Below are 15,930 nucleotides of genomic sequence, written 5' to 3'. Positions count from 1 at the left end.
TAAAATGCTCCCGGAATTCCAACCCGCTGGCAAAACCGAACGTCTTAGCTTGGGATCCTCCTTCTCGGCATAATCCATTCCGACGTCGAAAACCTCTGAGAGCTTCTTGCCCGGAATCATCTCATTCAGCAGTTCCTCTTCCAGATTGAGCAGAAAGGTGCAGTGCTTCTGAATCGTTTCCGTTAGGTTGACCAGCAACGTTCGGACGACATTGGAGCAGTAGAACTTGGCGAAGACGAACCAGCTGAAAGTCTCCTTAATACAGATATATAAAAAAGTAGGACTTGTAACGCGCACCCAGAGCACAGATGATCGATCGGAAGTGCGGATAGTTCTTGTCGCTGAATGCACTGAACTTCAAGCAGTAATTACCACCCGACTGGATAATGGCTGGGTAGCACCTTTTCCAAATAGTTGATATCCACACCGGAGATGTACCCTTTGTCCGTCAGAGCCTGCTCGACACCCTTCGGTAGTTTGGCAAGTTTTACTTTCTTATCAGCATCGATAATCTCCATGATGTGATCCTTCAGGTACTTGTACGTCTACCGTTACCAGGCACGCCTTCTTGGTGGTGATAAGTCCTCCTTGGAGCACATGATGTACTCGTTTGGGACATTGATGTCTACCGTGTCGAAGCTCCTGTCCTTGACAAAGGTTCGCCACGATTCACAGAATTCACCCGGGAAGTTGTCCTTGGAGAAGACGCCCAACGTTTTGCCATCCTTGGATCCCTTGATCGCCTCCAGCAGCTTTTCAAAATTGGCCTTGTCTTTGTCGTTCTTATCCCGAACCAACAGCTTCACCGACGGAATGCCCTCCTCACCGTCCTTCTCGATCTGCTTCAAGAAGTCCATCTTTTTCTTACTGGTCAGGAAAAACTGGACTTTTCGCACAGCACCGTAATCGTATCGGTCAGCTCTTATCCCAGAAGCCAGGTCAGGCAATCTATTTCTTTGTCGTTTCCGGAGAGAATAAAAACATGGCACAGACAACAAGAAGCCAGTTGTCTCCTCTTCCTCTTAGGAATTGCTGTAGATGGTTTCCTCGCCTACGCCGACTGCTGTCGGAATGTAAACCACCTTCTGCAGCGAATCATCATGGGAAGACTCTGGTTCCTTAAAGTTGGCGTAGAGGCGTTTTATTCGTCGGTAGAAGGAATCCATTTTCGGGGCCGTTCAACTATCGCATCCAACGGGTTTCGGTTGTCGGCTGCCAAATATACCATAATATTCGTATTTGTCAAAAAATCGCAGCACTGCCGGCACACCTGAGGCACACTGAGAAAAATGTTTACCCAGTATTGGTTCGATGCAAACTATTTCAATAATGTATGCAGAACAATGATTGATGTATTTATTGGAAGCAATATTCATCCCGAAAATTATGCCAATATTTGCTGTTGGTTTTCTTAAAAAGGCACATTTATATCTTCTAAATTGATTGATGAAATGTATATGGCTATCTCATGATTGAGATAGATCTGTTTACCATCTGCAAACGCCAAAATCGTCGGAAGCTATTCCAATGAGATATACATGATGACTATTTAGCGAGCAGTATTTATCCCAAAAACAATCATTTGTTATTGGGTTTTCCTATAGTACAAACTAAAAATGACAGTCCCATAGTTTCTACATGTCTGTTTACACGCTAGACATATAAAAAAAAAACATCAAAAATCGTTAAAAGCTACTCCAATAAAATATACAGGATCGTTCTATAAGATATATATTTTAGTGGGCGATATTTATCACGAAAACAAGTTTTTTTAACTGGATTTTTTTGTAGAGCAAACTCACTATAACATATATCGGACAATATTCATTTACATCTTACCCATCGCTAACCACGATCAAAGCAAAGGAATGTCATGTACTAAGTGTGTGAAATTACGGTAGAAATCATTCCAGTCGCAGTTTTTAACTGATAATCCAATTGAATCTATCAATCACCACATAGAGCCTTCTGACATTGCTATGCTAGAAGACAAATCCAATAAACCGTACATACGAATTTGTTTCAGTGTAGCCATACTGGCGGCAGTGGCGTAGTTAGGGTAGGAAGAGGCTACTCCCAAATAAAATGTTTTATCAAAAAGTTCAAAAATTTTACCCTAAGTTCTTGTTCTATGAATTTTGTCAATTTTAAAGTGTTGGTAATTTAAAACATTCCAAAAGTTTGCATTTTTCACGAGTCTTTTTTTTTATTTAAAAAATCGAGCAAGGACATTTTGCGATATTCAGGTGTTTTAAATATATTTTTTTTTTAAATTTGTTCTTGAAATGACTAAAAACATTCTTTTATATATTTATCCAACAGAAACATTATTGTTATCTACGATGTTGCCTACGACGTCATTTAAATTAGAACTTATGATTCAGAAGTCCCGGTTCCGCACTAGATCTTTATTTTTATTGCATGCATGCCATTTAGAAAATTTGACAGGATGCAAAATGGCCGAATTTCTTTCAAAACAAAAAATTATTCCAAGTTCCGTGCAAATCGGAGATGGTCGAGTTTTTCCGATTTGTCATTTGGCCTGGAAATGCTCTATGACGGAAATGAAAGCATTGTCTACCCTACACACCGGAAAAATAAAGAAAATCCAAACCAAGCTGATAGGCGTTACGTACATTCGATGAAGCAATCAAGATGCGAATCAGCCGCAGTTAACTGAGGGGGAGAATCCTGAAAATTGAAGAAGCTGAGGAACAACTTGTTTGTTTGAGCCTTATCCGAGTAGGCCGTTTGTCATGCGATTCAACGCACGCACGGCGACACAATAGGCCATGATGGGGATGAAGAAATATATAACATTTGGAGGGGTAGGAATGCTGATTGATTGCAATGTCATTGGTATCGTGATGTGACTTTCTACTGAATAGATAAAGCATGAAAGGCATAAGGGAAGTAATTTAGGGTTTCGATCAGGGGAACTATAATCATATTATAATGTGCGGTTTAATGTAATTAAATGCCAGTAAATTTTCCCCCTTTGTTGCAGATCACTCTGGACAGCTTCACACTGGGCAAGTTCGTATCGTACACGGAGAATGGCTGCCCGGACGGGTACCTACAGGTGGCGGAAGCACATCGTACGCCCGTCGGCGGAATGTGGTGCGGCACGACCTGGGGACCGGCAACGTTCTTCAGCGAGACCCGTTCGCTCGTAATGACCGTTAAATTGCTCAAGTAAGGCCCGTTCGCTGCATTTCTCGTTCAATTAGTCACTGTCACTGTCTCACATTCCTCCTTCTCACCTCGCACAGGCTGTCCCGAGATCAAAGTGGCTACAACTTCGACTTTCGGATAAAGTACAAAATGCTCTCGCGTGTCAGCGCCGTCGTCCGGTACGGGGGCATCAAGCACGAACCCATCGCACCGTGGACCAACGTCAGCTACATTCCCAATTATCCGATAATTGACGATTTCACCAACTCGACGGCCCATTCGGAGAAGCAGTTCAGTGGACAGCGTTCGCCGTCCGGATCAATGGAGCTCAGCTTCGACAACTCATCCGGAAGGGGCTATGCCGGTTCGTTCGATAGCGGGGCCGGCAACAGCCTTTTCCAGAACCAAAACCGTGAACGACCGTATTCAATTAGGAACCTTACTTCCCTCGCGTTCCAACCCGGCAGCGGTGGTGCGGAGAACTACACCGAGCCCAACTACTATCTAGGTAATGAATCGTTTCATTTCGACGACGAATGTCTGCGGTGAATTGAATGGGGTGCTCTCTGAATAAAGCTTGAGCCCCGGTCCGGCTGGGTATAAGAGGATTGCATTTAATTGAAAATTCCAACCAAAAGACAGACGCCCAGTGCAATTTCTCAACGAGTGTGTGTGTGTGTGTATGACCCACTTTGATGTTATACTTCGTGTATCGTAACTTTTCCTTAAAGCGTTTCCTTTTCTGTCGGCCACAGGTGACCTAATGCAGGGGACTTACTGCTCCAGGATTTTCACCAACTGTGATAAGAAGGCCTGCCGGCTGCAGTCGCCCAACTTTCCGGGCGTCTACCCGAGGAATTTGACATGCTACTTTGCCGTACGACAGGTGAGTAGAAGGACCCTTCCACATAAATTAAAAATCAAAACTTTCTCCAATCGGAGCCATGCTGATCCATTGCCGTCGGTTCGATGTGCCTTTCGATGATCACGACTGATTGATCTTTTCTCGACTTTTTGTTTGTTTTCTCACCTCTTGAATGTGTTTTTAAATTAATATAACGCTATGCGATTTTTTTCGATACGCAAACGTCCGCTGCATCCAAAACAAGCGAACCGTGGGTTGGGTGAAAAGAGAGAAGGAAACAAGAGTTAATTTACTCACTGGATTCTGATTTCTAGAATGATTTTCGGCTCGGAAATTATCACACTGCCTCAGTTCAAAACAAATCCAAAATCGCTTCCCATTACTTTATTCCCACGCCACCCAGTCCTCGCCCCAAACGACCCACTCGATCCAGCTGACAAACGACGAAACCCTCGTATAGATCGCCAGAGGATTCATCCATCCGCAAGCATCCTGTCCTCGGGACGTCAGCCCCACCACGTGATAAGTGCATCCTTTCTCCTCCACCATCACCTGTAGCGGCCCTCCGGAGTCACCCTTACAGGTATCGCGGTTGCCCTCGCTTCCAGCACAGATCTGCGAAGCGACCATACCGTTCCGAAATTTGCGATTCCTCTCAAACGCCCGGTCGCACTTCCATGATTCGAAAATTTCCAGTTTCACCTTGTTGAGTTTCCTGGCAGGTTCCACCACTGTCATACAATTTCACGTTAAACATTAGATGATGAGAGCAATATTCCACTCTACTCACAAAATCCCAGCTGACCGAAACCGGTCGCGATAGCCAACGTGTAGTTGATCGTTTCCGAAGTCCACAGGCAAGCCGGTCTGATGTACGGTGAGAACCGCACGTCTCGCTTAACCTTCACCAGTGCGATATCGTTGTACACGCTGCTCGCTTTGTACAGCGGGTGACGAACGACGCGATCCACATCGAAATCCACAGCATGATCGAATTCGTTGTCCAAATCATGCTCCCCGAGCCGGACCACAGCCGGCTTTCCGCGTTCCCCTTCCACGATACAGTGACCAGCGGTCATCACGAACCACTCGCTGACCAGCACCGCTCCACAGAGAAAAACATACTCGGTGGCGTAATCCAACGATTTCCAACCGAGCAGGGCCTGATGGGGGAACTCACCTTCGTGGGCTTCCTCTCCACCGACGATCACATCCACCGTGTTGGAACAGTTGAACTCCTCGTGGACGATGGCAACGGGTCGAGCGATCAGCGGAATGATTCCGGTTCGAATCACCGTCAGATTGCGGTACTCCTGACATTCTGGTTGGAGGTGGTTAGAAACAGCTCGATAAGGTACCAAACGAAATACTCACTCTTCTCGGCAATCCGTTGAGCTGAAATGTGTGGGAATTCGAGAATTAATTTATGTGCCGGATCAAACAGATTTTGGATGCAGAATTTTACCGTCGACGGCGAAAATAATCAACAGGAATGATAAAATGTGGTTTAAAGCCCCAATCGCAGCCATGCTGATCTATACTGCCGTCCGTTCGATGTGTCTTCCTATCAGATGAATAAATGCGCGTCTTTCGATGATCACGCCTGATTGAGTTTTTCGCGGCTTTTTGTTTGTTTTCGCACCTCTTGAATGTGTGTTACGCTGGCAGACTCGCCCGAGCAAAGTAAAATAACAACCTGATATCATCTAGATAACAAGTCTTGTTATTCCAGATATTATTTTGTTATCAGTTGTTACCGAATTACTCATTTAGTTATCAACCTTGACTAATTTTGTTATGAAAGAAAGTACTGACCGATGCCACCCCTAATCGGTCGATTTCGACTATCTTCGAGCTGGAATAACACTTGACATATATTTTCAGTATGCTAGACTCATACTCATACTCGTACTCATCATAGAACATATATGGACACAACAACCCTGTGAATACATGTATGAGTGCTTTCAACACTGTTTATGATAAGTTTGATTTTAATATTAGCAAACATGTGTTTAGTATAAACGAAACGAGTATAATTCACACACTAGTTTCTCTTGTGAAAGAACAACATGGTCTAGAAAGTTCAATGACAGCTTGTTATGAAAAGAACAGAAAATTTACATTCCTAACATATTCAACCTCAATTATAACATATTCAGTGATCAAGGATATCAGAACGTGTTACCAACCGGTGGAAACTAACGATTTTAAATTGGCTCACTACTTGACTAGCCTACACTATGTTAGTTTTGATTCGCTATGAAAGTTTGACAGATAAAATGAGATCGATTTTCCAATGTTTCGAGGGGTGCATAAATTAGCTTGGGGCCGATGAGAGTACCTGAGCTGAGCCAAAAAGTTGAGCACGTTTCTTCGGGACCTACTAGTCTTAGAGTTACCTCTATACTTACCTTACCAATCAGGCTAAGGCCTTGTTGTCTTCTGCTGTCCGAAGAAGTTGTCTCCACTTTACTCGATCCATGGCCACAGTTCGCCAGCCTCGTAGTCTGCGAAGGGTCCGCAGGTCACCTTCTACTTGTTCGATTCACCTTGCCCACTGCGCGCCTCTTCTTCTTGTTCCTGTTGGGTCGCTTTCTAGAACCATTTTCACTGGGTCGTCGTGCGGCATTCTTACGACGTGCCCAGCCCACCGTAGTCGCCCAATTTGTGCAATGTGGACGATGGATGGTTCTTCCAGCAGCTGGTGCAATTCGTGGTTCATTCGCCTCCTCTACGTTCCGTCATCCATCTGCACTCCACCGTAGATGGTACGCAACACCTTCCGTTCGAAAACACCAAGGGCGCGTTGGTCCTCCACGAGCATAGTCCAGGTATCGTGGCTGTAGAGGACCACCGGTCTAATCAGCGTCTTGTAGACAGTCAACTTCTTGCGGCGGCGAATTTTATTCGACCAGAGCGTCGTCCGGAGTCCAAAGTAGGCACGATTCCCTGCCATAATGCGTCTTTGAATTTCTCTGCTGGTAGCATTTTCGGCGGTCACCAGTGAGCCCAAATACACGAACTCATCGACCACCTCGATTTCGTCACCGTCAATCTGAACTCGGGGTGGGAGGCTAACATTGTCTTCCCTAGAACCTCTTCCTTTCATGTATTTTGTCTTTGATGCGTTGATGGCAAGTCCAATCCGTCTAGCTTCAGCCTTCAGTCTGATGTACGTTTCCGCCATCATCTCAAAGTTCCTTGCCATAATGTCAATGTCATCGGCGAAGCCAAGGAGCTGGATGGACTTCCTAAATATCGTACCACTCGTGTCTATCCCAGCTCTTCTGATCACACCTTCTAACGCGATGTTGAGCAGCAGACACGAAAGTCCATCACCTTGCCGTAACCCCCTTCGAGATTCAAAGGGACTCGAGAGTGTCCCCGATACTCGAACAACGCACATCACTCGATCCATCGTCGCGTCAGTTTGTCCGGGAATCCGTACTCGTGCATAATCTGCCATAGCTGATCTCGATCGATTGTGTCCTATGCGGATTTGAAATCGATGAACAAATGATGTGTGGGCACGTTGTATTCGCGGCATTTCTGCAGAACCTGCCTAATCGCGAAAATTTGGTCCGTGGTAGCGCGGGCACCCATGAATCCCGCCTGGTATTGCCCCACGAACTCTCTTGCAAATGGTGGCAGACGGCGGCATAGAATTTGGGACAATACCTTGTAGGCGGCGCTCAGCAGTGTGATCGCGCGGTAGTTGCAGCAATCCAACTTGTCGCCCTTTTTGTAGATTGGGCATACGACACCTTTCATCCAATCCTCCGGTAATATCTCCTCCTGCCAAATCTTGGCAATTACCCAGTGCAGCGCTGTAGCCAGTGCTTCACCACCGTATTTTAATAGCTCACTTGGTAGTTGATCTACACCAGTTGCTTTGTTGTTCTTTAGCCGACCGATCTCCTCCTCAACTTCTTGAAGATCAGGGGCCGGTAGCCTGTCGTCTTCTGCGCGTGCTCCAAGGTCTGTTGCCGTGCCATCTTAGTTTTCTGCTGCTTCACCGTTGAGGTGCTCGTCATAGTACTGCTTCCACCTCTCAATCACCTCACACTCGTTCGTGAGAAGGTTACCGTCCAAGTCCTTGCACATATCGGCTTGCGGCACGCGTTTACGCGGTACAGATTTTCCATCGCCTCGCGATCTCGGTCTTCCTGCTGCCGCTTCTTCCTTCGGAAAACCGAGTTTTGTCTGTTCCGCGGTTGTCTGTATCGCTCCACATTCAATCTCGTGCGGTGTTGCAGCATTCTCGCCCGTGCTGCATTCTTCTCCTCTACTAACAGTTTGCATTCGCCGTCAAACCAGTCATTTTTTCGGTCCGGGATTGCAGTACCTAGTGCCGCTGCAGCAGTACTACCTATGGCGGAACGGATGTCCCTCCAGCCATCTTCAAGAGAAGCTGCGCCAAGCTGCTCTTCCGTGGGTAGTGCAACTTCCAGCTGCTGCGCGTAATCCTGGGCAACTCCGGCGTCCCGTAGTTGCTCAATGTTGGGTCGTGGCGTTCGACTTCGACGTGTGTTATGCACCGTTGAGAGTTTTGAGTGCATGCATACTGTAACTAGGTAGTGGTTCGAATCTATGTTTGCACTGCGGTACGTGCGGACGTTGATAATGTCGGAGAAGAATTTCCCGTCAATTAGAACGTGATCGATTTGGTTTTCTGTGTGTTGGTCAGGTGATCTTCAGGTGGCTTTGTGGATATCCTTGCGGGGGAAGAAGGTACTTCGAACTACCAAACCCGAGAGGCTGCAAAGTTTACCGATCGTTGGCCGTTGTCGTTCGATACGGCATGCAGGCTGTTTGGCCCGATTGCCGGTCTATACATTGCCTCCCGTCCTACCTGAGCGTTCATGTCGCCGATGACGATTTTGACGTCCCGTTGCGAACAGCCGTCATACACCTGCTCCAGCTGTGCATAGAACGCTTCTTTCTCGTCGTCGGGTCTCCCTCGTGTGGGCAGTGCACGTTGATGATACTGTAGTTGAAGAAACGGCCCGTAATCCTCAACTTGCACGGCTGCCAACCAATCATGCGTTGGCGCATCTTACCCAGCACTACAAAGCCGGTTCCCAGCTCGTTGGTGGTGCCACAGCTCTGATAGAAAGTAGCCGCTCGATGCCCGCTTTTCCATACCTTTTGTCCCGTCCAGCAAAGTTCCTGCAGTGCTACGACTTCGAAGTTGCGTGGTTGAAGTTCGTCATAGATTAACCTATCGCAACCCGGGAAGCCGAGCGATTTGCAGTTCCATGTTCCGAGTTTCCAATCGTAGTCCTTATTTCGTCGCGTAGGTCTGTGCCGATTGTTCCGATCCGTATTTCTTTCTTCAGTGTTTGCAACTTTGTTTTTTTTTTCAGGGCGGCTTTTTGGGCCTGCCCCAACCCCTGTCTCGCCGGGGGACCATCGTGCACATTTCTGTTTAGAGTCCCACGCTGGCACTAGCACGGTGATCAGCCGCTCCTAACATGGAGAACATATGCCGCTTGGAGACGCACCTCCATGATGAACAGACGCTCAGGTTTGGTGAAGCATTTCCTCTATCACCGTACTATGGTTACCACGCCAGTGTTCGCGTCGCACCTCTTCACTTTGCTATTGCCGAACTGGCAACATTGCCCAGGCTACGCCACCCAGCTGTGTCCATGTTTCAGCTGGTAGTCTTTTGTTATCATATGACTCGAGGAGGCGTGAAGTAGGGACTTGTGAGGACCAGGGCTAGGTATTCTGCTCCTTCCAGGTTGTCAACTCACCATTTTGTAGCCCTCTAGAGTTACCTCTATGGTGTTACCAATTTGGTATAAAACGTTACTCGGGTCTGTACAACATATTTATCTAACCTGTCGTACGTCGTGCATCTTGCCAAGCCTTTAGCGAAACGTCATCCGATTAACAGGTGAGATCAAAATATCAAAGTCATGGTCATTTTGCAAAGAGAAAACCCGCTTTAGGCTGTCCGGTTTTCCGAGTTTATCCAACATATACCACTCACTTCGGTGTAAAAAATATTTTTCGGAATTATGGAATCATTTGGATGATAGGGGAAATGGCTCTTATGTTGGCCTATGGATCTAAGATTGGGCCCATCGCTAAAAACCTGCTATTTATCAATTGTATCTAGATGAACGCGTCATTGGGACGGTGCTAATAGATATATTTGGTCAGTATTGAAAATTTAGTCTATTGCTGAATTTATGTATGGACCAAAATTAGGGGCATTTAGGCCGACATTACATCCATTTCCCCTATAATGATATGTTATGCTTGTAAGCCAAAAGAAGAGGTTGACAAGTATGTGCTTGACACATAAAATCTATCAATTCCACCTTCAGAGAGTCATAATCAGAGATTTGATGATTCGTGAGCGTTCACTCAGAGTTTCTGGCTACAATTTATTGAAAAATTTCAAAGACACCACTTTGTAACAAAATCACAAGATCCTAAATGGTCGATTGTCTGCAAAAATGTGAATGATTGCTTAAAACAAACAATTATGTCTAGTTCCATGCAAATTGTAGAAGGTCGAGTCAATGATTATTTTGTTGTGCTATTTGGCCTGGAATTGCTCTTTCTCTCTTTTTCACACTGCAATTATCTGCCAAATGAGCAAACGACCCAACTCGACGCTCTCCGATTGTCCAATTTGGATGAAACTTATCACATTCACATGTCTTCGATATAAGGGAGCTTATTTTTGACGTAGGACAAAATGGCCAACCACAACAACTCAGCGACTGAATTCAATTGACTCAGAGCATTTTCTTTCCATACGAAGTTTACTCATATTTGGGAAAACCTACATTTACTCATAAGCTTTGAGTTCCTAATGGGGTGTAAATCATAAAAACTGTGTTACGAAATAGTGTCAGGTAGTCGCTTATAACAAGGCCATTTGGCCGTCTTTTTTAAGACTGTACCCACTGTGCGACGTGCAGATGCCGAAAATCGATTGTCCGACGCCATTTTTGAATCCAAGCTGCAGCCATTGGTTTAAAACAAAAACTGTCAAATACCCTACAGTATGGATATGCCGCCGCCTGTCACCATTTGCAAGAGAGTTCGTGGGGCAATACCAGGCGGGATTCATGGGTGCCCGCGCTCCCACGGACCAAATTTTCGCAATTCGGCAGGTTCTGCAGAAAAGCCACGAATACAACGTGCCCACACATCATTAGTTCATCGATTTCAAATCCACATACGACACAATCGATCGAGATCAGCTATGGCAGATTATGCACGAGTACGGATTTCCGGACAAACTGACGCGATTGGTCAAGGCGACGATGGATCGAGTGATGTGCGTTGTTCGAGTATCGGGGACACTCTCGAGTCCCTTTGAATCTCGAAGGGGGTTACGGCAAGGTGATGGACTTTCGTGTCTGCTGTTCAACATCGCGTTAGAAGGTGTGATCAGAAGAGCTGGGATAAACACGAGTGGCACGATATTCAGGAAGTCCAACCAGCTCCTTGGCTTCGCCGATGACATTGACATTATGGCAAGGAACTTTGAGATGATGGCGGAAACGTACATCAGACTGAAGGCTGGAGCTAGACGGATTGGACTTGCCATCAACGCATCAAAGACAAAATACATGAAAGGAAGATGTTCTAGGGAAGACAATGTTAGCCTCCCACCCCGAATTCAGATTGACGGTGACGAAATCGAGGTGGTCGATGAGTTCGTGTATTTGGGCTCACTGGTGACCGCCAAAAATGCTACCAGCAGAGAAATTAAAAGACTTATTATGGCAGGGAATCGTGCCTACTTTGGACTCCGGAGGACGCTCCTGTCGAATAAAATTCGCCGCCGCACGAAATTGACTGTCTACAAGATGCTGATTAGACCGGTGGTCCTCAACGGCCACGCGACCTGGACTATGCTCGTGGAGGACCAACGCGCCCTTGGTGTTTTCGAATGGAAGGTGTTGCGTACCATCTACGGTGGAGTGCAGATCGATGACGGAATGTGGAGGAGGCGAATGAACCACGAATCGCACCAGCTTCTGGGAGAACCATCCATCGTCCACATTGCAAAAATTGGGCGACTACGGTGGGCTGGGCACATCGTAAGAATGCCGCACGACGACCCAGTGAAAATGGTTCTAGAAAGCGACCCAACAGGAACAAGAAGAAGAGGCGCGCAGCGGGCAAGGTGGATCGACCAAGTAGAAGGCGACCTGCGGACCCTTCGCAGACTACGAGGCTGGCGAAGTGTGGCCATGGATTGAGTAGAGTGGAGACGACAACAAGCCCATAGTATGATTGGTAAGGTAAGGTATGGATATTGGCGGAACGCGGACGACGTGCAGATGCCGAATATCAGAATGCCGAAATGCCGGTATTAAAAAAAATTTCCGTCTATTGTAGGGTATTTTACAGTTTAATAAAAACAGAGGACTGCCTTCTTAGATTCCAAAATTGCATCGGACATCGGTTTTGGACCTCTACATATCGTCCCCGTTTCGAAAATACCCATATTGTGGGAGTATTTGACAGTACTTTCGAGTTTATCTGTAACCGAAAGTCGCCATCTTGGAATTCAATATGGCATCGGTCAGCAATTGCCAGTTCCTACACATTTAGAAAAAAACTAATTTTACACGTGACGGAATCCATCTTTGACAGATGAGATGAGACGTAAACAAACATGTCATGTAATATTAAGTGCTCCGAGACTGAAAAGTTCGTTGCTCGACAAAAAGTACGTTTGATTAATGTAAGTAATGTAAATTTATGTCAAAATGACGCTCGTATATGTTACTCTTAGAGCACCTAAATTTACATGAATTTGTCTAAGTGTGTAGCTGTCACCTCGATTCCAAAAATACCCATATTGATGGGTATTTGATAGTATTTCCCATTTTTCCTGTAACTGGAAGCCGCCATCTTGGATTTCAAGACATTCATTTCTGATCTCTAGACGTCATTCCGTTTCCGAAAGTTCCCATATAAAAGGGTATTCAACCGTTTTCCCCACTTTTTCAGAAACTGGAAACCACCATCTTGGATTTCAAATTGGCGTCGGACTTCGATTTTCGGTCTTCAGACGACACCCTAATTCTGAAATGGGGTATTTGACAGTATTTCCTGCTTTTCCAGAAACTGGATACAGCCATCTTGAATTTCAAGATGGCTTCGGACTTCGATTTATGGTCTCTAGAAGTCATCCTAATTCCCAAAATTATTCCCATTCGGCAGTATTTCCACTTTTTCTGAAATCTGAAGCCGCCATCTTGGATTTCAAGATGGTGTCGGACATCGGTTTCCGGTCTCTATACGTCACCCTTACAGCAAAAAAATAATATTGATGTCACATCAAAGTGGATGCACTTCAATCGTGTCAATAATTTGGTGTAATATTACTTGCCAAAAAGGTCAAAATTATCATTAATACAGTGCACGAACTGATTGCATTTGTTTATTTTTGTGGCCATAAAAATTACATGAGGTTTTCGACATGATTGCAGCATAGAGGTAAATCTAAGACCAGAAGGTCCCGAAGAAACGTACTCAACTGTTTGGCTCAGCTCTGGTACTCTCTTCGGTCCCAAGCAAATCGATGCACCCCTCGAAAGATAGGAAAATCCACGAACCCCTCATTTTATCTTTCAAACTTTCATAGAGAATCGAAACAAACATAGAATAGAATTTTGACTAGAATGGGGTACGTTAATTGATTTGCTTGGGACCAAATCGATTTGCTTGGGACCAATAGGCTAGTCAAGTAGTGAGCCGATTTCCACCAGTTGATTGAAGTGCATCCTCTTGGATGTAATATTAAAATTTATTTTTTGCTGCGCTAATTAAAAAATACAAATAATGAAGGGTATTTCACGATATTCCCCACTTTTTCTGAAATTGAAAGCCGCCATCTTGGATTTCAGAATGGTGTCAGACAATGAAATCCAGTCTCTAGACGTCACCCTGATTCCGAAAATACGCATTAGACTGGCCCACATTTATATGGGAGATTTTTTTTTAATTTTTTTTTTTCACGGGCCAACCCCAGATTTGTGCCATTAGGTGCGAAAACCACACTCTGAAAATTTCAGCTCATTGCGATGTAACACGAGCTGGCGCTTTTGGCGTAAAGTTCATATGGAGATTTTGGTTGAAATTTATGGAGAAATAACATCCCTTCACAATTTCACCATACAACTGGTTCAGCAAACTCGATTAAGCTCAGAATGTCAGCACATGTAGCTTAATATATAAGAAACAACTTTGCTTAAGACAGCATCATGATTCAAGTTAGTATTATGGAGATATTCATTTTTGAATTTATATGTGTTTGCAACAAAATACAGGCAGCTTATGCAACGTCTCAACTAGATTACCACTAAAAAAATGATAGTTCATATTTTCCACAGGCCAACATCCAGATTCGTGTCAGTAGGTGAGATAACCACCCTCTGAATAGCTCAGCTGTTTTTGACGTAACACGAGCTGTTGCTTTTTGTGTAATATTTACATAGGGGATTACGTTGAAATTTTCATATACAAAATGCTCATATACATTCAAAAGCAAATATCTTCAAGAAACTAACCGGATTCATAATGCAAAGTTCAGCAAAGTTGTTACTCATTGTTTGAATTACATGTTTTGAAAATCTGAATCAAATCGAGAATGAGGAAACTATTTTATGATCGATAGGGTGTAGGAGTATCATGTATTTTATCCAAAATCCCCATACAAAACTCAAACTAAAAGCGCCAGCTCATCCTACAACCAAATGAGCTAAAACTTTCAGATAATGGTTTTCTCACCTAAAGGTACAAATCCAGAGGTTGGCCCGTGGAAAATTAGAACTTTGTGGGCTAGTCTATGGTAGGGTATTTGACAGTATTTCTCACTTTTTTTTCTGAAACTGGAAGCTACCATCTTTGATTTCAAAATGACGTCGGATTTCGATATGCGATCTCTAGACGTCATTCCAATTCCAAAAATTCGTATATTGAAGGGTATTTGATAAAAAAAAAACTTTTCTGAAACCAGAAACCTCCATCTTGGATGTAAAAATGTCATCGGAAATATATGTCCGGTCTTCAGACGTCATCCTGATTCCAAAAATACCCATATTGAAGGGTATTTGTTAGTATTTCCCATTTTTTCTGAAATCGGAAGTCGCCATCATGGATGGTGTCGGACATAGATTTCCGGTCTCTAGACCTCAACATTATTTCGAAAATACCTACATTGAAGGGCATTTGATAGTCCCACTTTTCAGAAATTGGAAGCCACCATTTTGGATTTCAAAATGGCGTCGGACTTCGATTTCTGGTTTTTAGACGTCACTTCGATTCTCAAAATACCCATATTGAAGGGTATTTGGCAGTATTTCCAACCTTTTTTTTTAAATCTGGCATCCGTATTAGAATGGAAGGATTTTTGTGATGCTCCTTTTTAAATGATATTTTAAATTTGATTAGTTGACAAAGGAAATGAGACAGAACCAGTCTTGTAAGCGGTCACCGTAGTCGACACATTTTCTGTGATAATCGACTGCCTTTGCTTCCGACACTTGCAAAACAAGATATCAAATAACAGTATCAAACTAGAATGTCATATGACAGGCTCTGTCATACGAAATTTTCGCCGAAGACCGTCACGAATGTATGTATTTTAGTTTTTCTCATAATAAGAGCTGCTAATGTTGTGCTTGTGTGAATTCTGAAAATAGCAAGCAACGATGTCCTAGTAATAGCATTTCTGATCAGAAATGGTTTATTTTACACCAAATTGAGGAATTAGAACGAAATCACACATGTCATATGATAGTTATTTGATAATTTTCTTTTTGCTGGAATGTTGTTCTACCCTTGGTGTTGTGTGAGAGAGACAACGGTAGAGCACGATAGTACGAATACAAACAGACTGTCAC

At 44.3% G+C, this 15,930-nt stretch overlaps 3 protein-coding genes across 3 annotated transcripts in view; 2 read left to right on the top strand and 1 right to left on the bottom strand.

Annotated features, from left to right (window-relative positions):
* LOC135708362 (zinc finger and SCAN domain-containing protein 2) overlaps window positions 1-15,930 on the top strand; it is a 250,432-nt gene that overhangs the window by 117,873 nt on the left and 116,629 nt on the right. The window lies entirely within an intron of this gene.
* Window positions 1-15,930, top strand: part of LOC135708341 (uncharacterized) — a 551,505-nt gene that overhangs the window by 445,290 nt on the left and 90,285 nt on the right. The window contains exons 5-7 of the mRNA XM_065230385.1: window positions 3,008-3,195; window positions 3,273-3,682; window positions 3,930-4,060. Of these exons, the coding sequence (XP_065086457.1) occupies window positions 3,008-3,195; window positions 3,273-3,682; window positions 3,930-4,060 (729 nt within the window). The remainder of the gene's footprint in view (window positions 1-3,007; window positions 3,196-3,272; window positions 3,683-3,929; window positions 4,061-15,930) is intronic.
* On the bottom strand, window positions 4,424-5,573 carry LOC135708617 (serine protease snake-like). Its single transcript, XM_065230720.1, has 4 exons — window positions 5,505-5,573; window positions 5,414-5,434; window positions 4,830-5,360; window positions 4,424-4,770 (listed from the first exon to the last, which is right to left on the bottom strand). Exons 1-4 carry the CDS (start codon window positions 5,566-5,568, stop codon window positions 4,424-4,426), a joined length of 963 nt encoding a protein of 320 aa, XP_065086792.1. The 5' UTR covers window positions 5,569-5,573.

This window comes from Ochlerotatus camptorhynchus, unplaced genomic scaffold (assembly GCF_037179485.1).
Source record: "Ochlerotatus camptorhynchus isolate MF236.1 unplaced genomic scaffold, CSIRO-AGI_Acam_v1.1 ptg000330l, whole genome shotgun sequence".
Lineage (NCBI taxonomy): Eukaryota > Metazoa > Arthropoda > Insecta > Diptera > Culicidae > Ochlerotatus > Ochlerotatus camptorhynchus.
The sequence above is the reverse complement of the archived record's forward strand: the minus strand, read 5'-3'. Positions and strand labels throughout refer to the sequence as shown.